The 26,433-nt window shown below is 45.3% G+C and overlaps 1 protein-coding gene across 1 annotated transcript in view; it reads right to left on the bottom strand.

Annotated features, from left to right (window-relative positions):
- The window catches only part of LOC112255968 (anoctamin-1-like), a 137,114-nt gene that overhangs the window by 21,268 nt on the left and 89,413 nt on the right, over positions 1–26,433 (bottom strand). Inside the window, exons 14-18 of the mRNA XM_042311009.1 lie at positions 26,327–26,404; positions 24,064–24,123; positions 10,802–10,876; positions 2,288–2,489; positions 1,971–2,082 (exon numbers count right to left, since the gene is read on the bottom strand). Of these exons, the coding sequence (XP_042166943.1) occupies positions 1,971–2,082; positions 2,288–2,489; positions 10,802–10,876; positions 24,064–24,123; positions 26,327–26,404 (527 nt within the window). The remainder of the gene's footprint in view (positions 1–1,970; positions 2,083–2,287; positions 2,490–10,801; positions 10,877–24,063; positions 24,124–26,326; positions 26,405–26,433) is intronic.

Raw genomic sequence — 26,433 nt, 5'->3', positions numbered from 1 at the left:
CCTGGGATGCTTGATATATTTTATTGATTTACTGGGAAGCTTAACAGAAGTAGACATGACAATGTTATTTATGTTTCAGCTAATGGGTGAGAACGAGAAAGTTCCAATTTGCGTTTTCCCCAAAAGTCTGTGCAGAATTGAAATTTGCTTGCTAAGGAATCCTCATTCCTGTAATCCTCCATAAGCAAACAATTGCCACATTGGAACTCCAGATTGTCAATATTGTCCCAGACAAGAGCACAATAAACACAGCTTCTACAGTGCTGGAAAAGTTTGTTAGCTATTCTAGGTCGAAGCGGGATCCATTGCAACCTAGCTGGCTACCTGGCTAGTTGGTAGCAGGTTTTGACACAAACACTTGTGAAAAAAATAAAAAAATAAAGCAAAATAAATAAATAAAACTTCTGAAACAACAGACTGAAACAAAAAGGTTGAGCTGCAGTCTTAGACAGCCTCACGGTCCGACGAGGGTGGAGCTCTGAGGATCTGAACCCAAGGTAGAAGCCACCGGAGAGGGAGACAAAATAGAGGACGAAGGAGCAGGTACCTCTGTATCCGATCTCAAATCTTAAGCCCCCAGGGAAGGCGGCGCCGTAACCTCTGGAACCAGGGCATCGAAGCTGTTTCTAGTCTGTGTCCGGTCCGGGCTCACCTTCGCCAAGGAGGCCCCCATTGCCAGAGGTCTCTGTTTTCAACTTCCACGGCGAGTGACATGTCTCCATGGCTGGTTGGTAGGATTCAGAACAGGAACATCCTACTAACTCCATTATCCAGGAAAGGGGAAGACCCCTTCTGGGAGGGATCCCTGCAGAGTAATGGCCAGTCGGCTGTAGAGAGCCGACACAGCGGAGACACTTCCACTAGGCCAGAGCGGCATCTGACTACTGGGGTAGAAGACAAAGAAGTAGTAGGCGGGTGTGGATTCCCCAGTAGCTTGTGTACGTTCGCTACTTGTTTGCTAAAAGTAGCCACTTTGCACCTGTAAGCCTCTGCAAGCCAATAGCAGCTACATTGGAAGTCCTGACAGACCACATTGTCCCGGATAAACCAAACACAGAATTAAACATTTTGTGAAATTCACGTTGTGATAAATAAATGGCGGAGTATTGTAATTCAGGCTAGCAAAACGCGTTTCATCAACACACTCACTCACATTGGGGGGCGTGTCGCGCTGATGATATTACATGTGTTGCAGTGATGATATTACAACCAGATAGTTAACATTTATTTAACAATCCCTTGAAAATGGCACAAAGTTATCAATGATTTTAGTGGAGCTGGGGGTCTCCTTGCCCCGAGAAGGAAAATGGATTGCTCTGCACCTTGTGATGTTTTATTGATAACGACCTGTAGATACCATCTGGAACATAATTTTAACCAATCAGCATCCAGGATTAGACCCACCCGTTGTATAAAAGTAATTACATTGCTCTCTTTTCATTCATAAAGCTCTTTTGCAAAAACTCCCTCTGTACCTAACATCATGAATAACCTTTACACGTAGGAGTTACCACACCCGGTGTCAGGGATGGCTAACTCTGGAAATGAATTGGGTCTCTACAGAGTTAGGTAAATCAGATTTTAGTTTTATTGCATTTTACTTGTGGAATAATCTCCAAAAGTCCAAAAAAAAATGATTTGCTGCCTATAGAACAATTCAGATGAATGATTGAGGACCTTTATGCTGGAACATGGGTTTATTTTCTATGATTGTGTATGTGTATCTCTGTTTGGCTTTTCCTAGTGAACTGATGTGTATAATGTTTTATTATTTGGTATTGTGGTGCTATACAGGGCTCATTTGGAAAGGAGACCTTGGTCACAACATGACTCCCTGTCAATATAAAGGTTCAATAAAAATAAATAAAACACACACACACACACACACACACACACACACACACACACACACACACACACACACACACACACACACACACACACACACACACACACACACACACCCTCACCTGCCCTTGAAGAAAGCCACATAGAAGACAGGAGCAAAGGTGTTCATGGACTTCAACAGAAACGATTTCAAAATCAGACGCTCCTCAAACTCTGCTTCTGTCTTAGGAACCTCTGACAGACAAGACAAGCCAATCACATTATTAGACGTTATCAGAAGTGTGTGTTAAACAGTTCAGTGAGCCAGACAGTGACAGGGTGAGGGTTAGTGTTAGGGTTAAGGTGAGGGTTAAGGTGAGGGTTAGTGTTACCCAGTTTAGTGAGCCAGACAGCGATAGGGTTAGTGTTAGGGTGAGGGTCAAGTTAGTGTTAGTGTTACCCAGTTTAGTCAGCCAGACAGCGATAGCTCCGTAGATCTCATCCAGTATCAATACAACAAGCAGGTTGATGATAATGGCAGTGGTGGTGACGGTCATCCTAACAGAGGCCTTGGCCTCAGGGTCTGGGTTCATGGACCAGATAGACAGCATGGTGATACGATACAGGATCACTCCAAACACTGCGGAAAACGTTACCCCCATCTAACACAAACACACATACAGTAAATTATCAACCAAAATACAGATAGAGTGATATATAGCTAACTATTGTAATTAGCCTGTATAAGCATTGTTCGCTATCTAATCAAATTAAACTTTATTTGTCAAATGTACCGAATACAACAAGTGTAGACCTTTTTTATTTTACTTCACCTTTATTTAACCAGGTAGGCTAGTTGAGAACAAGTTCCCTTTATTTAACCAGGTAGGCTAGTTGAGAACAAGTTCCCTTTATTTAACCAGGTAGGCTAGTTGAGAACAAGTTCCCTTTATTTAACCAGGTAGGCTAGTTGAGAACAAGTTCCCTTTATTTAACCAGGTAGGCTAGTTGAGAACAAGTTCCCTTTATTTAACTAGGTAGGCTAGTTGAGAACAAGTTCACTTTATTTAACCAGGTAGGCTAGTTGAGAACAAGTTCCCTTTATTTAACCAGGTAGGCTAGTTGAGAACAAGTTCCCTTTATTTAACCAGGTAGGCTAGTTGAGAACAAGTTCTCATTTGCAACTGCGACCTGGCCAAGATAAAGCGAAGCAGTTCGACACATACAACAACAGAGAGTTACACGTGGAGTAAAACAAACATACAATCAATAATAGAGTAGAAAAATCTATAAACAGCGTGTGCAAATGAGGTAGGATATGGGGGGTAAGACAATAAATAGGTCATAGTGGCAAAATAATTACAATTTAGCAATTAAACACTGGAATAGTAGGATGTGCAGAAGATGAATGTGCAAGTTGAGATACTGGGGTGCAAAGGAGCAAGAAAAATAAATACAGTATGGGGATGAGGTAGATTGGATGGGCTATTTACAGATGAGCTATGTACAGGTGCAGAGATCTGTGAGCTGCTCTAACAGCTGGTGCTTAAAGCTAGTGAGGGAGGTAAGAGTCTCCAGCTTCAGAGATTTTTGCAGTTCATTCCAGTCATTGGCAGCAGAGAACTGGAAGGAGAGGCGGCCAAAGGAAGAATTGGCTTTGGGGGTGACTAGTGAGATATACCTGCTGGAGCTCGTGCTACGGGTGGGTGCTGCTATGGTGACCAGTGAGCTGAGGTAAGGCTGGGCTTTACCTAGCAGAGACTTGTAGATGACACCTTACTGTGAAATGCTTACTTACAAGCTCTTAACCATCAGTGTAGTTCAAGAATTAAGAAAATATTTACCAAATAAACTAAAGTAAAAAATTATATAAATTAACACAATAACATAACAATAACGAGGCAATATACAGGTTAGTGTTAGGGTGAGGGTTAGTGTTAAGGTGTGGGTTAGTGTTAAGGTGTGGGTTAGTGTTAAGGTCAGGGTTAGTGTCAGGGTGAGGGTTAGTGTTAAGGTGTGGGTTAGTGTTAAGGTGTGGGTTAGTGTTAAGGTCAGGGTTAGTGTCAGGGTGAGGGTTAGTGTTAAGGTGTGGGTTAGTGTTAAGGTCAGGGTTATTGTCAGGGTGTGGGTTAGTGTTAAGGTCAGGATTAATGCTAATGTGAGGATGTGTTACACAATTCAGTGAGCCAGGGTTAGGGTTAAAACAAATTGGTGTGGGGTAAATGTAATAGTCCGGTGGCCATCTGATTAATTGTTCAGCAGTCTTATGGCTTGGGGGTAGAAGCTGTAAAGGAGCCTTTTGGTCTTAGACTTAGAGCTCCGGTACCGCTTGTCGTGTGGTAGCAGAGAAAACAGTCTATGACTTGGGTGACTGGAGAATTTTATGGGCTTTCCTCTGACACCACCTAGTATATAGTTCCTGGATTGCAGGAAGCTTGGCCCCGGTGATGTACTGGGCCGTACGCACTACCGTCTGTAGCGCCTTAAGGTCAGATGCCGAGCAGTTGCCATACCAGGCGGTGATGCAACCGGTCAGGATGCTCTCGATGGTGCAGCTACTTCTGAGGATCTGGGGACCCATGCCAAATATTTTCAGTCTCCTGAGGGGCAAAAGGTTTTGTCGTGCTATCTTCAAGACTGTCTTGGTTTGTTTGGACCATGATAGTTTGTTGATGATGTGGACACCAAGGAACTTGAAACTCACTCCACTACAGCCCCATTGATGTTAATGGGGGCCTGTTCGGTCCACCTTTTCCTGTCATCCATGATCAGCTCCTTTGTCTTGCTCACATTGAGGGAGAGGTTGTTGTCCTGCACCACACTACAAGTTCTCTGACCTCCTTCCTACAGGCTGTCTCATCATTGTCGGTGATCAGGCCTACCACTGTTGTGTCGTCAACAAACTTAATGGTGTTGGAGTCATGTTTGGCCACGCAGTTGTGGGTGAACAGGGAGTACAGGAGGGGACTAAGTACACACCCCTGAGGGGCCCCTGTGTTGAGGATCAGTGTGGCAGATGTGTTGTTGCCTACCCTTACCACCTGGGGGTGGCCCCCTCAGGAAGTCCAGGATCCATTTGCAGAGAGAGGTGTTTAGTCCCAGGGTCCTTAGCTTAGTGATGAGCTTCATGGGCACTATGGTGTTGAACCCTGAGCTGTAGTCAATGAACAGCATTCTCACATAGGTGTTCCTTATGTCGCGGTATGCAAATTGGAGATGGTCTAGGGTATCCGGGAGGATGCTGTTGATGTGAGCCATGACCAGCCTTTCAAAGCACTTTATGGCTACTGACGTGAGGGCTATGGGGCGGTAATCATTCAGACAGGTTACCTTCGCTTCATTGGGCACAGGGACTATGGTGGGTGCTTGAAACATGTAGGTATTACAGACTCAGTCAGGCAAAGGTTGAAAATGTCAGTGAAGAGACCTGCCAGTTGGTCCACGCATGTTTTGAGTACACCTCCTGGTAATCCATCTGGCCCTGCGGCTTTGTGAATGACCTGTTTAAAGGTCTTGCTCACATTGGCTACCGAGAGTGTTATCGCACTCTCCTGGTGCTCTCCTGCATGCTTCAGTGTTGCTTGCCTTGAAGAGAGCATAAAAGGCATTTAGCTCGTCTGATAGGCTCGCGTCACTGGGCAGCTCGCGTCTGGGATTCCCTTTTTAGCCAGTAATAGTTTTCAAGCCCTGCCACATCCGACGAGCGTCAGAGCCGGTGTAGTAGTATTCAATCTTAATCCTGTGTTGACGCTTTCCTTGTTTGATGGTTCGTCGGAGCACATAGCGGGATTTCTTATAGGTGTCTAGATTAGTGTCCCTCTCTTTGAAAGCAGCAGCTCTAGCCTTTAGCTCGATACCGATGTTGCCTGTAATCCATGGCTTCTGGTTGGGATATGTATTTACGGTCATTGTGGGGGGGACGTCGTCGATGCACTTATTGATGAAGCTTGTGATTGAGGTGGTATACTCTTCAATGCCATTGGATGAATCCCGGAACATATTCCAGTCTGCGCTAGCAAAACAGTTCTGTAGTGTAGCATCCGCATCTGACCACTTATTGAGTGAGTCACTGGTACTTCCTGCTTTAGTTTTTGCTTTTAAGCAGGAATCAGGAGGATGTAATTATAGTCAGAGTTGCCAAGGGAGGGCGGGGGAGAGCTTTGTGCTCATCTCTGTGTGTGGAGTAAAGGTGGTCAAGAGTTTTATTCCTCTGGTTGCACATGTGACATGCTGGCAAAAAATTTGGTAAAACTGATTTAAGTTTGCCTGCATTAAAGTCCCCGGCCACTAGGAGAGCCACTTCTGGGTGAGCATTTTCTTGTTTGCTTATGGCCTTACAGAGTTGCTTGAGTGCGGTCTTAGTGCCAGCATCGGTCTATGGTGGTAAATAGACGGCTAGGAATAAAAATAGATGAGAACTCTTGGTAGACAGTGTGGTCTACAGCTTATCATAAGTTACTCTACCTCAGGCAAGCAATACCTCGAGACTTCTTTAATATTAGACGTCGCGCACCAGCTGTTATTGACAAAAACACACCCCCACCCCTCGTCTTACTAGCCGTAGCTTCTCTGTTCTCTCTTTCTCGTCTGACTCTTTAAAGGAAAAGTTTTCTACCAGTTCGTGGTGAGTAACCCCAGTTCTGATGTCCAGAAGTTATTTTCGGTCATAAGAGATGGTAGCAGCAACATTATGTACAAAATACATTTTAAAAATAATGCAAAAAAATGAACAAAATAGCACAATTCGTTACGGGCATGTAAAACGTCAACCATCCTCTTCGGCGCCATCTCATCATTATTAACTTGTATTGTTAGCTATCATTACTAGTCTGTATTGTAGATAGGTAGCCATCATTACTAACTTGTATTAGCAAATGTCCTGTGGTACTCTGTGATTGTCCAGTGGTATTCAGGGGAAATGTAAACCAGAAAGTACCACAAAGATCCATGATTGAGTCTTTGAGTGTTTCAATGAAGAGATTGAGATGAAACTGTCCAGTTTGAGTGTTTGTTGCAGCTTGTTCCAGTTTCTTGCTGCAGCGAACTGAAAAGAGGAATGACCCAGGGATGTGTCTGCTTTGAGGACCTTAAACAGAATGTGACTGGCAGAACGGGTGTTGTATGTGGAGGATGAGGGCTGCAGTAGATATCTCAGATAGGGGGGAGTGAGGAGTACTGGGGGGAGTCTGGAGTACTTCTCCTGTCTTATCCGGTGTGCTGTGTGAATTTAAGTATGCTCTCTCTAATTCTCTCTTTCTCCCTTTCTCTCGGATGACCTGAGCCATAGGACCATGCCTCAGGACTACCTGGCATGATGACTCCTTGCTGTCCCCAGTCCACCTGGCCCTGCTGCTGCTCCAGTTTCAACTGTTCTGCCTGCGGCTATGGAATCCTGACCTGTTCACCGGACGCGCTACCTGTCCCAGACCTATTATTTGACCATGCTGGTCATTTTTGAACATTTGAACATCTTGGTCATGTTCTGTTATAATCTCCACCTGGCACAGCCAGAAGAGGACTGGCCACCCCTCATAGCCTGGTTCCTCTCTAGGTTTCTTCCTAGGTTTTGGCCTTTCTAGGGAGTTTTTCCTAGCCAACGTGCTTCAACACTTGCATTGCTTGCTGTTTGGGGTTTTAGGCTGGGTTTCTGTACAGCACTTTGAGATATCAGCTGATGTACGAAGGGCTATATAAATACATTTGATTTTATTTTATTTTGATTTGAGTGAGGCTTAAGAGGGTTTAATAAATAAGCATCAACCAGTGGGTCTTGCGACATGTACACAGAGATTACCAGTTTACAGAGGAGTATAGAGTGCAGTGATGTGTCCTATAAGGAGCATTGGTGGCAAATCTGATGGCCAAATGGTAAAGTACATCTAGCCGCTCGAGAGCACACTTACCTGCCGATCTATAAATTATGTCTCCGTAATCTAGCATGGGAAGGATGGTCATTTGAATCAGGGTTAGTTTGGCAGCTGTTGTGAAAGAGGAGCGATTACGATTGAGGAAACCAAGTCTAGATTTAACTTAAGCCTGCAGCTTTGATATGTGCTGAGAGAAGGACAGTGCACCGTCTAGCCATACTCCCAAGTACTTGTATGAGGTGACTACGTCAAAATCTAAACCCTCAGAGGTAGTAATCACACCTGTGGGGAGAGGGGCATTCTTCTTACCAAACCACATGACCTTTGTTTTGGAGGTGTTCAGATCCAGGTTAAGGGTAGAGAAAGCTTGTTGGACACTAAGAAAGCTTTGTTGTAGAGCATTTAACACAGAATCCGGGGAGGGGCCAGCTGAGTATACGACTGTATCATCTGCATATAAATGGATGAGAGAGCTTCCTACTGCCTGGGCTATGTTGTTGATGTAAATTGAGAAGAGCGTGGGGCCTAGGATGGAGCCTAGGATGGAGCCTTGGGGTACTACCTAGGTGACAGGCAGTGGCTGAGATAGCAGATTTTCTGACTTTATACACTGCACTCTTCGAGAGAGGTAGTTAGCAAACCAGGGCAAAGACACCTCAGAGACACCAATACTCCTTAGCCAGCCCACAAGAATGGAATGGTCTACCGTATCAAAAGCTTTGGCCAAGTCAATAAAAATAGCAGCACAACATTGATTAGAATCAAGGGCAATGATGACATCATTGAGGACATTTAAGGTTGTAGTGACACATCCATAACCTGAGCGGAAACCAGATTGCATACCATAGAAAATACTATAGACATCAAGAAAGCCAGTCAGTTGATTATTGACACGTTTTTCCAACACGTTTGATAAACAGGGGAAAATAGAAATAGGCAGTTAGGATCAGCTTGATCTCCCCTTTAAATAAAGGACAAACCGTGGCTGCCTTCCAAGCAATGGGAACCTCCTCAGAAAGGAGAGACAGGTTAAAAAGGTCAGAGATAGGCTTGGTGATGATAGGGGCAGCAAGTTTCAGGGGCTCCTCTAGCACATCAGACTCAGTGACTGCCTGCAGGGAGAAACTTTGTAGCGCGGCAGGGGAAAAAGAGGGAGAAGCATCGGGGATAGTCACATTACAAGGGGTGGGAGATGAGGAAATGTTGGCTTTGAAAGTTTAATGCTTAAAACCAGCAAATCAAATTGTTTGGGGACAGACTTGGTGGAGACAACTGAGCACTGACGGTGATCCTTGATAAAGATTGCCACTCCCACATCTTTGGAAGATCTGTCTTGCCGAAAAAGGTTATAACCAGAAAGGTTAACATCAGTATTCAAAACACTCTTCCTTAACCACGTCTCAGTAACGACCAACACATCTGGATTGGAGCTGTGAACCCACACTTTCAAGGTAATAAGCTTCTAGTGTTAACGTGCAGAAAACCCAGGCTTTTACGAGAGCAGAAATCAGTGATATCAGAGCACCAGTCAGATTTGGGGCTAGCAACAGTAGATGGGCCAGGGTGAACATGCACATTTCCAGATGTCAACAACAGTAATACAATCAAGGCACGGCATAGTACAGGGAGAGCTCTGCAGTGCTGATTTATGACATCTGAATGTGCATTAGATGGCAACAAGGTCATATTGTACAGCAATTTCATCAAGTAACATGAATACAAAGCCAGCGAGAGGTGGTTAGAATAGGATGGGAGGCCAAGAGTCTGTGTAACCAATAGAGAATCAGAGTCCCGAGTGTGGGAACAAACAGTCTGTCTCACGGATTGGTAAAGAAAGTTTGTAGTCAACAAAGCACCCAGGAGTCATGAGACAAAAAGAAAAACGCACAAGAACATTTTTAAATTTATAAAGACGTTATACACCATATAGGGCCAGAGTTTAAAACCTGTGCTGTTTGTATAATATAATATAATGCTAGATGGAGGTTTAGAAGGATATAGTGCTAGATGGAGGTGTAGACGGATAGAGTGGTAGATAGGAGTATAGAAGGATATAATGCTAGATGGAGGTATAGAGGGATATAATTCTAGATGGAGGTATGGAAGGATATAATTCTAGATGGAGGTATAGAGGGTTATAATTCTAGATGGATGTATAGAGGGATATAATTCTAGATGGATGTATAGAGGGATATAATTCTAGATGGATGTATAGAGGGATATAATAATAGATGGAGGTATAGAGGGATATAATAATAGATGGAGGTATAGAGGGATATAATTCTAGATAGCGGTATAGAAGGATATAATTATAGATGGAGGTATGGAAGGATATAATTCTAGATGGAGGTATAGAAGGTTATAATGCTAGATAGGGGTATAGAGGGATCTAATTCTAGATGGAGGTATGGAAGGATATAATTCTAGATGGAGGTATGGAAGGATATTATGCTAGATAGGGGTATAGAATGATATAATGCTAGATAGTGGTATAGAATGATAGAGTGCCAAATAGAGGTGTAGAAGGATATAATGCTAGATGGAGGTATAGAAGGATATCATTCTAGATGGAGGTAGAAGGTTATAATGCTAGATAGAGGAATAGATGCACAGTGCTAGATATAGGTATAGAAGGACAGAGCGATACTTAGAGGTATAGAGAGAGAGAGTGATAAATAGAGGTATAGAGTTATACTTAGAGGTTTTGAATGATAGCGGTATAGAGGTATACAAGGATAGGGTGATATAGAGATAGATGTATAGAAGGATAGGGTGATAATTAGAGGTATAGAATGAACTTAGATGTATTGAATGATAGAGGTATAGAAGGATAGTGATAATTAGAGGTATAGAAGGAGAGTGATAATTAGAGATAGACTGATAGTTATAATTAGAGGTATAGAAGGATAGAGTGATAGAGCTATATGGATAGAGGTATAGAAGGATAGTGATAATTAGAGGTATAGAGTGATTGCTAGTTCTAGAGCTATGGATAGAGGTATAGAAGGATAGATTGATAGATTGATAATTGGAGGTATAGAATGACAGAAGTATAGAATGATAGTGATGGATAGGGGTAAAAAAGGAAAGTGTGATAGTGACAGTACCATCATTAGAACGACGGACACGTTGATCATGTATCCTGGCAACCGATCCTCCAAAGTCAATGACTCTTGCTCCCTCTGCCAGAGGAACAGAAACAAACACACACACACACACACACACACACACACACACACACGTTTAGCAACTACTGTTGTTAATACAGCTAAATCAAAGTAACCATTATGAAAATGTTTAGATTACCATAACTACCACGATGAATACAGCTAGATCACAGTAACCACGGTGAATACAGCTACATCACAGTAACCATAGTGAATACAGCTACAGTGGGGCAAAAAAGTATTTAGTCAGCCACCAATTGTGCAAGTTCTCCCACTTAAAAAGATGAAATACTTATTTTCCACCATAATTTGCAAATAAAGTAATTAAAAATCCTACAATGTGATTTTCTGGATTTTTTTTCTCATTTTGTCTGTCATAGTTGAAGTGTACCTATTATGAAAATTACAGGCCTCTCTCATCTTTTTAAGTGAGAGAACTTGCACAATTGGTGGCTGACTAAATACTTTTTTGCCCCACTGTACATCACAGTAACCATGGTGAATACAGCTACATCACAGTAACCATGGTGAATACAGCTAGATCACAGTAACCATGGTTATTAAAGCTAAATCACAGTAACCATTGTGAATACAGCTAGATCACAGTAACCATGGTGAATACAGCTTCATCACAGTAATCAGGGTGAATGTTCAGAAACTGTTTTTCTTCCTGTAAGCATGGCAGCACAGAAGGTTGTGGGTTCGCAGACCACTGTGTACAAGAGTACAGGCGGAAAGATCTCCTTTATAGTAAAGCATTGCATGAATCTATCATTGTTTTAATTTAACAGCCAGTCACTGACAAGGAAGAAGGCTATTTAAAGAGTGCATGGTGGGTGGAGGATTTTTATTTTTTTTATTTTTTATTTCACCTTTATTTAACCAGGTAGGCCAGTTGAGAACAAGTTCTCATTTACAACTGCAACCTGGCCAAAATAAAGCAAAAACGTGCGACAAAAACAAGAGTTACACATGGGATAAATAAACGTACAGTCAATAACACAATATAAAAATCTATATACAGTGTGTGGAAAGTTAGTAAGATTAGGGAGATAATCAAATCAAATCAAATTTTATTTGTCACATACACATGGTTAGCAGATGTTAATGCGAGTGTAGCGAAATGCTTGTGCTTCTAGTTCCGACAATGCAGTAATAACGAACAAGTAATCTAACTAACAATTCAAAAAAAAAAAACTACTGTCTTATACACAGTGTAAGGGGATAAAGAATATGTACATAAGGATATATGAATGAGTGATGGTACAGAGCAGCATAGGCAAGATACAGTAGATGATATCGAGTACAGTATATACATATGAGCTGAGTATGTAAACCAAGTGGCATAGTTAAAGTGGCTAGTGATACATGTATTACATAAGGATGCAGTCGATGATATAGAGTACAGTATCTACGTATGCATATGAGATGAATAATGTAGGGTAAGTAACATTATATAAGGTAGCATTGTTTAAAGTGGCTAGTGATATATTTACATCATTTCCCATCAATTCCCATGATTAAAGTGGCTGGAGTAGAGTCAGTGTCATTGACAGTGTGTTGGCAGTAGCCACTCAATGTTAGTGGTGGCTGTTTAACAGTCTGATGGCCTTGAGATAGAAGCTGTTTTTCAGTCTCTCGGTCCCAGCTTTGATGCACCTGTACTGACCTCGCCTTCTGGATGACAGCGGGGTGAACAGGCAGTGGCTCGGGTGGTTGATGTCCTTGATGATCTTTATGGCCTTCCTGTAGCATCGGGTGGTGTAGGTGTCCTGGAGGGCAGGTAGTTTGCCCCCGGTGATGCGTTGTGCAGACCTCACTACCCTCTGGAGAGCCTTACGGTTGAGGGCGGTGCAGTTGCCATACCAGGCGGTGATACAGCCCGCCAGGATGCTCTCGATTGTGCATCTGTAGAAGTTTGTGAGTGCTTTTGGTGACAAGCCGAATTTCTTCAGCCTCCTGAGGTTGAAGAGGCGCTGCTGCGCCTTCCTCACGATGCTGTCTGTGTGAGTGGACCAATTCAGTTTGTCTGTGATGTGTATGCCGAGGAACTTAAAACTTGCTACCCTCTCCACTACTGTTCCATCGATGTGGATGGGGGTGTTCCCTCTGCTGTTTCCTGAAGTCCACAATCATCTCCTTAGTTTTGTTGACGTTGAGTGTGAGGTTATTTTCCTGACACCACACTCCGAGGGGCCCTCACCTCCTCCCTGTAGGCCGTCTCGTCGTTGTTGGTAATCAAGCCTACCACTGTTGTGTCGTCCGCAAACTTGATGATTGAGTTGGAGGCGTGCATGGCCACGCAGTCGTGGGTGAACAGGGAGTACAGGAGAGGGCTCAGAACGCACCCTTGTGGGGCCCCAGTGTTGAGGATCAGTGGGGAGCAGATGTTGTTGCCTACCCTCACCACCTGGGGGCGGCCCGTCAGGAAGTGCAGTACCCAGTTGCACAGGGCGGGGTCGAGACCCAGGGTCTCGAGCTTGATGACGAGCTTGGAGGGTACTATGGTGTTGAATGCCGAGCTGTAGTCGATGAACAGCATTCTCACATAGGTATTCCTCTTGTCCAGATGGGTTAGGGCAGTGTGCAGTGTGGTTGAGATTGCATCGTCTGTGGACCTATTTGGGCGGTAAGCAAATTGAAGTGGGTCAAGGGTGTCAGGTAGGGTGGAGGTGATATGGTCCTTGATTAGTCTCTCAAAGCACTTCATGATGACGGGTGTGAGTGCTACGGGGCGGTAGTCGTTTAGCTCAGTTACCTTAGCTTTCTTGGGAACAGGAACAATGGTGGCCCTCTTGAAGCATGTGGGAACAGCAGACTGGTATAGGGATTGGTTGAATATGTCCGTAAACACACCGGCCAGCTGGTCTGCGCATGCTCTGAGGGCGCGGCTGGGGATGCCGTCTGGGCCTGCAGCCTTGCGAGGGTTAACACGTTTAAATGTCTTACTCACCTCGGCTGCAGTGAAGGAGAGACCGCATGTTTTCGTTGCAGGCCGTGTCAGTGGCACTGTATTGTCCTCAAAGCGGGCAAAAAAGTGATTTAGTCTGCCTGGGAGCAAGACATCCTGGTCCGTGACTGGGCTGGGTTTCTTCCTGTAGTCCGTGATTGACTGTAGACCCTGCCACATGCCTCTTGTGTCTGAGCCGTTGAATTGAGATTCTACTTTGTCTCTGTACTGGCGCTTAGCTTGTTTGATAGCCTTGCGGAGGGAATAGCTGCACTGTTTGTATTCAGTCATGTTACCAGACACCTTGCCCTGATTAAAAGCAGTGGTTCGCGCCTTCAGTTCCACACGAATGCTGCCATCAATCCACGGTTTCTGGTTAGGGAATGTTTTAATCGTTGCTATGGGAACGACATCTTCAACGCACGTTCTAATGAACTCGCACACCGAATCAGCGTATTCGTCAATGTTGTTGTCTGACGCAATACGAAACATCTCCCAGTCCACGTGATGGAAGCAGTCTTGGAGTGTGGAGTCAGCTTGGTCGGACCAGCGTTGGACAGACCTCAGCGTGGGAGCTTCTTGTTTTAGTTTCTGTCTGTAGGCAGGGATCAACAAAATGGAGTCGTGGTCAGCTTTTCCGAAAGGGGGGCGGGGCAGGGCCTTATATGCGTCGCGGAAGTTAGAGTAACAATGATCCAGGGTCTTTCCACCCCTGGTTGCGCAATCGATATGCTGATAAAATTTAGGGAGTCTTGTTTTCAGATTAGCCTTGTTAAAATCCCCAGCTACAATGAATGCACCCTCCGGATAAATCGTTTCCAGTTTGCAGAGAGTTGAATAAAGTTCGTTCAGAGCCATCGATGTGTCTGCTTGGGGGGGGATATATACGGCTGTGATTATAATCGAAGAGAATTCTCTTGGTAGATAATGCAGTCTACATTTGATTGTGAGGAATTCTAAATCAGGTGAACAGAAGGATTTGAGTTCCTGTATGTTTCTTTCATCACACCATGTCACGTTGGCCATAAGGCATACGCCCCCGCCCCTCTTCTTACCAGAAAGATGTTTGTTTCTGTCGGCGCGATGCGTGGAGAAACCCGCTGGCTGCACCGCTTCGGATTGCGTCTCTCCAGTTAGCCATGTTTCCGTGAAGCAGAGAACGTTACAGTCTCTGATGTCCCTCTGGAATGCTACCCTTGCTCGGATTTCATCAACCTTGTTGTCAAGAGACTGGACATTGGCAAGAAGAATGCTAGGGAGTGGTACACGATGTGCCCGTCTCCGGAGTCTGACCAGAAGACCGCTTCGTTTCCCTCTTTTTCTGAGTCGTTTTTTTGGGTCGCTGCATGGGAACCATTCCGTGGCACTGGTTGTAAGGCAGAACACAGGATCCGCATCGCGAAAAACATATTCTTGGTCGTACTGATGGTGAGTTGACGCTGATCTTATATTCAGTAGTTCTTCTCGGCTGTATGTAATGAAACCTAAGATGACCTGGGGTACTAGTGTAAGAAATAACACGTAAAAAAACAAAAAACTGCATAGTTTCCTAGGAACGCGAAGCGAGGCGGCCATCTCTGTCGGCGCCGGAAGTCAATTAATAAGCCAGAGTGGCAAGATAATTCCAATGAAGCATTAACATCTGAATGATAGATGTGCAAGAAGAGATACTGGGGTGCAAAATAGCAAAAATAAATAACAATATGGGGATGAGGTAGTTGGGTGAGCTGTTTACAGACGGGCTGTGAACAGGTGCAATGATCAGTAAGCTGCACTTACAACTGATGCTTGAAGTTAGTGAGGGAGATTTATGTTTCCAGCTTCAGTGATTTTTGCAATTCGTTCCAGTCATTGGCAGCAGAGAACTGGAAGGAAAGGCTGCCAAAGTACGAGTTGGGGTTGGGGATGACCAGTGAAATATACCTGCTGGAGCAGGTGCTACGTGTGGGTGTTGTTATGGTGACCAGTGAGCTGAGATAAGGTAGGCCTTTACCTAGCAAAGACTATAGACTATAGATGACCAGGAGCCTGTGGGATTGGCGACAAATATGAAGCGAGGGCCAACCAACTAGAGCATACAGGTCGCAGTGGTGGGTAGTATATGGGGCTTTGGAGACAAAATGGAAGTAACTGTGATAGCAAATTGAATGCAGTCTGAGTAGAGTGTTGGAGGCGATTTTGTAAATGACATCGCTAAAGTGAGGGATCGGTAGGATAGTCAGTTTTACGAGGGTATGTTTGGCGGCGTGAGTGAAGGAGGCTTTGTTGCGAAATAGGAAGCCGATTCTAGATTTAATTTTGGAATGGAGATGCTTAGTGTGAGTCTGGAAGGAGAGTTTACAGTCTAACCAGACAACTAGGTATTTGTAGTTGTCCACATATTCTAAGTCAGAACCGTCCAGAGCAGTGATGCTAGGCAGGTGGGCAGGTATGGGAAGCGAACGGTTGAAGAGCATTCATTTAGTTTTACTTGCAATTAAGAGCGGTTGGAGGCCATGGAAGAGTATTGTATGGCATTGAAGCTCGTCTGGAGGTTTGCTAACAGTGTCCAAAGAAGGGCCAGAAGTATACAGAATGGTATCATCTGCGTAGAGTTGAATCAGAGAGTCAACAGCAGCAAGAGCGACATCATTGATGTATAGAGAGAAAAGAGTCAGCCCGAGAATTTAACGCTCTGGCACCTCCATAGAGACAGCCAGAGGTCCGGACAGCAGGCCCTCCTATTTGAACACTGAACTTTATCTGAAAAGTAGTTGGTGAACCAGGCGAGGCAGACAAACTGACAGGGTTACGGTTGGACTCGCACTGACAGGGTTACGGTTGGACTCGCACTGACAGGGTTACGGTTGGAGTCACTGACAGGTTTACGGTTGGAGTTACTGACAGGGTTACGGTTGGAGTCACTGACAGGGTTACGGTTGGAGTCACACTGACAGGGTTACGGTTGTAGTTACTGACAGGGTTACGGTTGGACTCGCACTGACAGGGTTACGGTTGGAGTCACTGACAGCCTTACGGTTGGACTCGCACAGACAGGGTTACGGTTGGAGTTACTGACAGGGTTACGGTTGGAATCGCACTGACAGGGTTACGGTTGAACTCACACTGAAAGGGTTACGGTTGGAGTCACTGACAGGGTTACGGTTGGAGTCACTGACAGCGTTACGGTTGGACTCGCACTGACAGGGTTACGGTTGGTGTCACTGACAGGGTTACGGTTGGACTCACACTGAAAGGGTTACGGTTGGACTCACTGACAGGGTTACGGTTGGACTCGCACTGACAGGGTTACGGTTGGAGTCACTGACAGGGCTACGGTTGGAGTCACTGACAGGGCTACGGTTGGAGTCACACTGACAGGGTTACGGTTGGAGTCACTGACAGGGTTACGGTTGGAGTCACACTGACAGGGTTACGGTTGTAGTTACTGACAGGGTTACGGTTGGACTCGCACTGACAGGGTTACGGTTGGAGTCACTGACAGCGTTACGGTTGGACTCGCACAGACAGGGTTACGGTTGGAGTTACTGACAGGGTTACGGTTGGAATCGCACTGACAGGGTTACGGTTGAACTCACACTGAAAGGGTTACGGTTGGAGTCACTGACAGGGTTACGGTTGGTGTCACTGACAGGGTTACGGTTGGATTCGCACTGACAGGGTTACGGTTGGAGTCACTGACAGGGTTACGGTTGGAGTCACTGACAGGGCTACGGTTGGACTCGCACTGACAGGGCTACGATTGGACTCGCACTGACAGGGTTACGGTTGGAGTCACTGACAGGGTTACGGTTGGAGTCACTGACAGTGTTACGGTTGGAGTCACTGACAGGGTTACAGTTGCAGTCACTGACAGGGTTACCGTTGGACTCACACTGACAGGGTTACGGTTGGAGTCCCTGACAGGGTTACGGTTGGAGTCCCTGACAGGGTTACGGTTGGACTCGCACTGACAGGGTTACAGTTGGAGTCACTGACAGGGTTACGGTTGGAGTCACTGACAGGGTTACGGTTGGACTCACACTGACAGGGTTACGGTTGGACTCACACTGACAGGGTTACGGTTGGAATTACTGACAGGGTTACGGTTGGACTCGCACTGACAGGGTTACGGTTGGAGTTACTGACAGGGTTACGGTTGGACTCGCACTGACAGGGTTAGGGTTGGAGTCACTGACAGCGTTACGGTTGGAATCGCACTGACAGGGTTACGGTTGGACTCGCACTGACAGGGTTAGTCCCCTCTACCTCACGGAACCCCACTAATCTATCGACGAAAATGCACGGGGTGGCTAAAAACAGACCTCCATATTCTGCTAGCTTGCTACCGATGGCCCGGCTAGCTGTCTGAATCGCCGTTATCCCAACCAACCTCACTACTCACTGGACCCTTATGATCACTCGACTAAGCATGCCTCTCCTTAATGTCAATATGCCTTGTCCATTGCTGTTCTGGTTAGTGTTTATTGGCTTATTTCACTGCAGAGCCTCTAGCCCTGTTCATTATACCTTATCCAACCCTTCAGTTCCACCACACACACATGCGATGACATCACCTGGTTTCAATTATATTTCAAGAGAACATATCTCTTTCATCATCACTAAATGACTATGTTTACCTCCACTATATTCACATCCTACCATACCTTTGTCTGTACACCATAACTTGAATCTATTTTATCGTCCCCAGAAACCTGCTCCTTTTACTCTGTTCCGGACATCCTAGACGTTCAATTCTCATAGCTTTTAGCCGTACCCTTTTCCTACTCCTCCTCTGTTCCTCTGGTGATGTATAGGTGAATCAAGGCCCTGCAGTGCCTAGCTGCACTCCTATTCCCCAGGAGCTCTCTTTTGATGACTTCTGTAATTATAAAAGCCTTGGTTTCATGCATGTTAACATTAGAAGCCTCCTCCCTAAGTTTGTTTTATTCACTGCTTTAGCACACTCTGCCAACCCGGATGTATTAGCTGTGTCTGAATCCTGGCTTAGGAAGACCACCAATAACTCTGAAATCTCCATCCCTAACTACAACATTTTCAGACAAGATAGAACGGCCAAAGGGGGCAGTGTTGCAATCTACTGCAGAGATAGCCTGCAGAGTTCTGTCCTGCTATCCAGGTTTGTACCCAAACCATTTGAACTTCTACGTTTAAAAATCCAACTCTCTAAAAACAAGTCTCTCACCATTGCCGCCTGCAATAGACCACCCTCTGCCCCCAGCTGTGCTCTGGATACCATATGTGAACTGATTTCCCCCATCTATCTTCATGCTGCTAGGTGACCTAAACTATGACATGTTTAACACCCCGGCCATCCTACAATCTAAACTTGATGCCTTCAATCTCACAAAAATTATCAATGAACCAACCAAGTACAACCCCAAAGCCGTAAACATGGGCACCCTCATAGATATCATCCTAACCAACTTGCCCTCTAAATTCACCTCTGCTGTTTTCAACCAAGATCTCAGCGATCACTGCCTCATTGCCTGCATCCGTAATGGGTCAGCGATCAAACAACCTCCACTCATCACTATCAAACGCTCCCTGAAACACTTCAGCGAGCAGGCCTTTCTAATCGACCTGGCCCAGGTATCCTAGAAGGATATTGACCTCATCCCGTCAGTAGAGGATGTCTGGTTATTCTTTAAAAACGCCTTCCTCACCATCTTAAATAAGCATGCCCCATTCAAGAAATTTAAAACCAGGAACAGATACAGCCCTAGGTTCTCTCCAGACCTGACCTGCCCTTAACCAAAACAAAAACATCCTGTGGCGTTCTGCATTAGCATTGAACAGCCCCCATGAAATGAAACTTTTCAGGGAAGCTAGAACCCAATATACACAGGCAGTTAGAAAAGCCAAGGCTAGCTTTTTCAAGCAGAAATTTGCTTCCTACAACACAAACTCAAAAACGTTCTGGGACATCGTAAAGTCCATGGAGAATAAGTGCACCTCCTCCCAGCTGCCCACTGCACTGAGGATAGGAAACTTTTTCACCTCCGATAAATCCACTATAATTGAGAATTTCAATCAGCATTTTTCTACGGCTGGCCATGCTTATCACCTGGCTACCCCGGTCAACAGCACTGCACCCCCACAGCAGCTCGCCCAAGCCTTCCCCATTTCTCCTTCTCCCAAATCCAGTCAGCTGATGTTCTGAAAGATCTGCAAAATCTGGACCCCCACAAATCAGCCGGGCTAGACATTCTGGACCCTTTCTTTCTAAAATTATCTGCCGAAATTGTTGCAACCCCTATTACTAGCCTGTTTAACCTCTCTTTCCCAAAGATTGGAAAGCAGCTGCTGTCATCCCCCTCTTCAAAGTTGGGGACGCTCTTGACCCAAACTACTACAGACCTATATCTATCCTACCCTGCCTTTCTAAGGTCTTCAAAAGCCAAGTTAACAAACAGATCACCGACCATTTTGAATCCTACTGTACCTTCTCCGCTATGCAATCTAGTTTCAGAGCTGATCATGGATGCACCTCAGCCACGCTCAAGGTCCTAAACGATATCTTAACCGCGATCGATAAGAAACAATACTGTGCAGCCGTCTTGATTGACCTGGCCAAGGCTTCAACTCTGTAATTCACCACATCCTCATCGGCAGACTCGATAGCCTTGGTTTCTCAAATGATTGTCTCGCCTGGTTCACCAACTACTACTCCGACAGAGTTCAGTGTGTCAAATCTGAGGGCCTGTTGTCTGGGCCTCTGGCAGTCTCTATGGGGGTGCCACAGGGTTCAATTCTTGGGCCGACTCTCTTCTCTGTTTACATCAATGATGTCGCTCTTGCTGCTGGTGATTCTCTGATCCGCCTCTACGCAGACGACACCATTCTGTATATTTCTGGCCCTTCTTTGGACACTGTTAACAACCCTCCAAATGAGCTTCAATGCCATACAACTCTCCTTCCTTGGCCTCCAACTGCTCTTAAATACAAGTCAAACAACAAAGCATCCTTCACCCATGCTGCCAAATATACCCCCGTAAAACTGACCATCTTACAGATCCTTGACTTCGGCGATGTAATTTACAAAATAGCCTCCAACACCCTACTCAACAAATTGGATGCAGCCTATCACAGTGCCATCCGTTTTGTCACCAAAGCCCCATATACTACCCACCACTGCGACCTGTACGCTCTCGTTGGCTGGCCTTCGCTTCATACTCGTCGCCAAACCTACTGGCTCCAGGTCATCTACAAGACTCTGCTAGGTAAAGTCCCGCCTTATCTCTGCTCGCTGGTCACCATAGCAGCACCCACCTGTAGCACGTGCTCCAGCAGGTATATCTCACTTGTCACCCCCAAAGCCAATTCCTCCTTTGGCAGCCTCTCCTTCCAGTTCTCTGCTGCCATTGACTGGAACGAACTACAAAAATCTCTGAAACTGGAAACACATATCTCCCTCACTAGATTTAAGCACCAGCTGTCAGAGCAGCTCACAGATCACTACACATAGCCCATCTATAAATAGACCGAACAACTAACCTCTTCCCCTACTGTATTTATTTATTTTGCTCCTTTGCACCCCAGTATTACTACTTTGCACACTCATCTACTGTCAAATCTACGATTCCAGTGCTATATTTTACTTCGCCTCCATGGCCTATTTATTGCCTTTACCTCCCTTTTCTCACCTCATTTGCTCACATTGTATATAGACGTATTTTTCTACTGTATTATTGACTGTATGTTTGTTTTACTCCATGTGTAACTCTGTGTTGTTATATGTGTCTAAATGCTTTGCTTTATCTTGCTTTATCTTGACCAGGTCGCAGTTGTAAATGAGAACTCGTTCTCATCTTGCCTACCTGGTTAAATAAAGGTTAAATAAAATAAATTTTAAAAAAATACTGAGAGGGTTAGACTCACACAGACAGGTTTAGGGTTAGACGTATACTGACATGGAAATCATGTGCCTGTTTACTGAAACATCTCTCTAGCTAGTCTACCTTCTCTCTCTATATATAATCTGAGGTAATCTGCGGAAGGTAAGCAGCTTTTGGCTAAACCAACCAGAGCAGGGGTTCCCACACACACACACACACACGCACACACACACACGCATGAACACACACACAGGTTTATTTACTAAATTGCAGTTAAGCCTTAGCATTAGCATTACCTTCAGTTCAAAACAATGGAAGCTTTGTTAGCATCCTTCAGTTCAAAACAATGGAAGCTCTGTTAGCATCCTTCAGTTCAAAACAATGGAAGATCTGTTAGCATCCTTCAGATAAAAACAATGGAAGCTCTGCAAGCAACCTTTAGATAAAAACAATGGAAGCTTTGCTAGCATCCTTCAGATAAAAACAATGGAAGCTCTGGTAGCATCCTTCAGATAAAAACAATGGAAGCTCTGGTAGCATCCGTCAGATAAAAACAATGGAAGCTCTGTTAGCTTGATCTGTAACAAAACAGTAGGAGCTCGTCAGCATGCTTTGTTTAACAAATTCAATGGAACTCCTCCCTCTCTCTTCCCTCCCTCCCTCCCTCCATCCCTCCTTCAACTTCTCTGTCCCTCCCTCCCTCCCTCCATCCCTCCTTCAACTTCTCTGTCCCTCCCTCCCTCCATCCCTCCTTCAACTTCTCTGTCCCTCCCTCCCCTCCCACAACTTCTCTGTCCCTCCCTCCCCTCCCACAACTTCTCTGTCCCTCCCTCCCCTCCCACAACTTCTCTGTCCCTCCCTCCCTCCCTCCCTCCCACAACTTCTCTCTCCTCCCTCCCTCCCTCCCTCCCTCCCACCCTCCCTCCCACCCTCCCTTCCTCCCTCCCACCCTCCCTTCCTCCCTCCCACCCTCCCTTCCTCCCTCCTCCCTTCCTCCCTCCCACAACTTCTTTCTTTCCCTCTCCTTCCTTGCTTCTCTCCTTCCCTCCCACCACTTATCTCCTTCCCTCCCTCCACTCCACCACTTCTCTCCCCTCTTCCTCCTTGCTTCTCTCCTTCCCTCCCAGCACTTCTTTCTTTCCCTCACTTTCTCTTTCCCTCCCTTCCTCCTTCCCTCGCACCACTCCTCTCCCCCTCCCTCACCCTCTTTCCTTCCCTCTCTCCCCTTCCACCACTTCCTTCCTTCCTTCCCTCCCACCACAGCTCTCCTTCCCTCCCTCCCACCACTTTCTTTACCTCCTTCCCTCCCTCTCTCTCCTCCCCTCCCACCACTTCTTTCCCTCCCTCCCTTTCTCTCTCCTTCCCTGCTTCCCTCCCCCTCTTTCCCTACCTCCCCCTCTCTCTTTCCCTCCCACTACTTCTTTCTTTGCCTCCCACTGCTTCCCTCCCCCTCCCTCCATTTCTCTATCCTCCCCTACCTCCATTTCTCTATCCTTCCCTATCTCCTTCTCTCCTTCCCTTGCTCCCTCCCACCAATTATCTCCCCCTCCCTCACTCCCTCGCTCCTTCCATTCCTCCCTCCCTCACTCGCTTGCTCTTTCCATTCCTCCCTCACTCTGCTCTTTCCATTCCTCCCTCCTCTCCCTCCATTCCTCCCTCCTCCTCTCCTTCCATTCCTCCCTCCCTCCCTCTCTCCTTTCATGCCTCCCTCCATTCCCCCCTCCTCTCCTTCCATTCCTCCCTCCTTCCATTCCTCCCTCCCTCTTTCCATTCCTCCCTCTCCTTCCCTCCCTCTCCTCCCCTTCCACCTCTTATTTCCCTCCCTCCCTTTCTCTCTCCTTCCCTGCTTCCCTCATCTCCTTCTCTCCTTCCCTTGCTCCCTCCCACCACTTATCCCTCCCTCCCTCCTCTCCTTCCATTTCTCCCTCTCCTTCCCTCCCTCTCTCCTCCCCTTCCACCACTTATTTCCCTCCCTCCCTTTCTCTCTCCTTCCCTGCTTCCCTCATCTCCTTCTCTCCTTCCCTTGCTCCCTCCCACCACTTATCCCTCCCTCCCTCCCTGTCCTCCCCTCACTCTCTCCTCTCCTTCCATTCCTCCCTCCCTCCTCTCCTTCCATTCCTCTCTACCTACATTCCTCCCTCGCTCCTTCCCTCCATCCCTTGCGCCTTCCCTCCTTCCCTCCTTCCCATCCCATCCCTCCTCTCCTTCCCCACTTCCCTCCCTCCCTCCCTCAGTTGTACCTGTGAGAGCATTGTGTCTTTCCCTCCCTCCTCTCCTTCCATTCCATTCCTCCCACCCTCCATCAGTTGTACCTGTGAGAGCATTGTGTCTTTCCTTCCCTCCTCTCCTTTCTCCTTCCATTCCATTCCTCCCTCCCTCCATTCCCCCCTCCCACCACCCTCCATCAGCTGTACCTGTGAGAGCATCTTGTCCTTCTCTCCCTCCTCTGCTTCGCCATACCCCACTCCACCCAGCTGCAAATAATAGAAGGCATAATGTCATCACACACACACATGCACGCACAAACACACATTAATGGAGCTAAGCTGTCTTTGTAAGTAAATATTATTTTGTATACCAACCTTTCACAATACACACCTGAATACTAACACACATCTGTACACTAACACACAATACACACACCTGTATGCTAACACACATCTGTACACTACCACACAATACACACACCTGTATGCTAACACACACCTGTACGCTAACACACATCTATACACTACCACACAATACACACACCTGTATGCTAACACACACCATATATACTTACAGTACCAGTCAAAAGTTTGGAGACACCCACTCATTCAAGGGTTCTTCTTTATTTTACTATTGTCTACATTGTAGAATAATAGTGAAGACATCAAAACTATGAAATAACACACATGGAACCATGTAGCAATCAAAAAGTGTTAAACAAATACAAATATTTTTTATATTTGAAATTCTTCAGTCTTTTTGCCTTGATGACAGCTTTGCTCACTCTTGGCATTCTCTCAACCAGCTTCATGAGGTAGTTGGTGCTACATGAAGCTGGTTGAGAGAATGTCAAGTGTGCAAAGCTGTCATCAAGACAAAGGGTTGCTATTTGAAGAATCTCAAATATAAAATATATTTTGATTTGTTTAACACGTTTTTGGTTAGTACATAATTCCATATGTGTTTTACAATGTAGAAAATAGTACAAATAAAGAAAAACCTTTGAATGAGTAGGTGTTCTAAAACATTTGACTGGTAGTCTAGCTCTATGTATCTCTATCTATAAATATCTATAACTATATCTACAGTATATATCAATCTATGTCTATATACAGTGCCTTGCAAAAGTATTTATTCCCCTTGGAGTTTTTCCTATTTTGTTGCATTACAACCCGTAATTTAAATGGCTTTTTATTTGGATTTTATGTAATGGACATACATACACAAAATAGTCAAAATTGGTGAAGCGAAATGAAAAAAATAACTTCTTCAAACAAAATCTAAAATTGAAAAGTAGTGCGTGCATATGTATTCACCCCCTTTGCTATGAAGCCCCTAAATAAGATCTGGTGCCATCAATTACCTTCAGAAGTCACATAATTTGTTAAATAAAGTGCACCTGTGTGCAATCTAAGTGTCACATGATCTCAGTATATATATATATATTAATCAGAGGCAACAAAGAGACCAAAGATAACCCTGAAGGAGCTGCAAAGCTCCACAGCGGAGATTGGAGTATCTGTCCCTAGGTCCACTTTAAGTCTGGGCTTTATGGAAGAGTGACCAGAAAGAGCTGGGCTTTATGGAAGAGTGACCAGAAAAAAAGCTATTGCTTAAAGAAAAAAATAAGCAAACACGTTTGGTGTTCACCAAAAGGCATGTGGGAGACTCCCCAAACATATGGAAGAAGGTACTCTGGTCAGATGAGACTAACATTGAGTTTTTTGGCCATCAAGATAAATGCTGTCTGGCGCAAACCCATCACCTCTCATCACCACGAGAACACCATCCCCCATGTTTTTCATTGGCAGGGACTGGGAAACTGGTCAGAATTGAAGGAATGATGGATGGCGCTAAATACAGGGAAATTCTTGAGGGAAACCTGTTTCAGTCTTCCAGAGATGTGAGACTGGGACGGAGGTTCACCTTCCAGCAGGACAATGATCCTAAGCAATCTGCTAATGCAACACTCGAGTGGTTTATGGGGAAACAATTACATGTATTGGAATGGCCTAGTCAAATCCCAGACCTCAATCCAATTGAGAATCTGTAGTGTGACTTAAAGATTGCTGTACACCACCGGAACCCATCCAACTTGAAGGAGCTGGAGCACTTTGGCTTGAAGAAGGGGCAACAATCCCAGTGGCTAGATGTGCCAAGCTTATAGAGACATACCCCAAGAGACTTGCAACTGTAATTGCTGAAAAAGGTTGCTCTACAAAGTAGATCATGCACGCTCAAGTTCGTTTTTTTTGTCTTAGTTCTTGCTTGTTTCACAATAAAACATATTTTGCCTTTTCAAAGTTGTAGGCATGTTGTGTAAATCAAATGATACAACCACCCCCCCCCCAAAAAAAATCTATTTTAATTCCAGGTTGTAAGGTAACACAATAGGAAAAATTCCAAGGGAGGTGAATACTTTTGCAAGCCACTGTATCTCTCTATCTATATAGATATTATAATAAATACCTCACTCCTCCTTTTTGTCCCGCTCTTATTCCGTCTCTTCTCTTGTAGGATTTGATCATACTCTGGCCTGGGGGTTTCCTGAGACACACAAACAAACACACTGAAGG

This window comes from Oncorhynchus tshawytscha, linkage group LG01 (genome assembly GCF_018296145.1).
Source record: "Oncorhynchus tshawytscha isolate Ot180627B linkage group LG01, Otsh_v2.0, whole genome shotgun sequence".
Taxonomy (NCBI): domain Eukaryota; kingdom Metazoa; phylum Chordata; class Actinopteri; order Salmoniformes; family Salmonidae; genus Oncorhynchus; species Oncorhynchus tshawytscha.
This window is presented reverse-complemented; position numbering and strand designations above follow the sequence as displayed.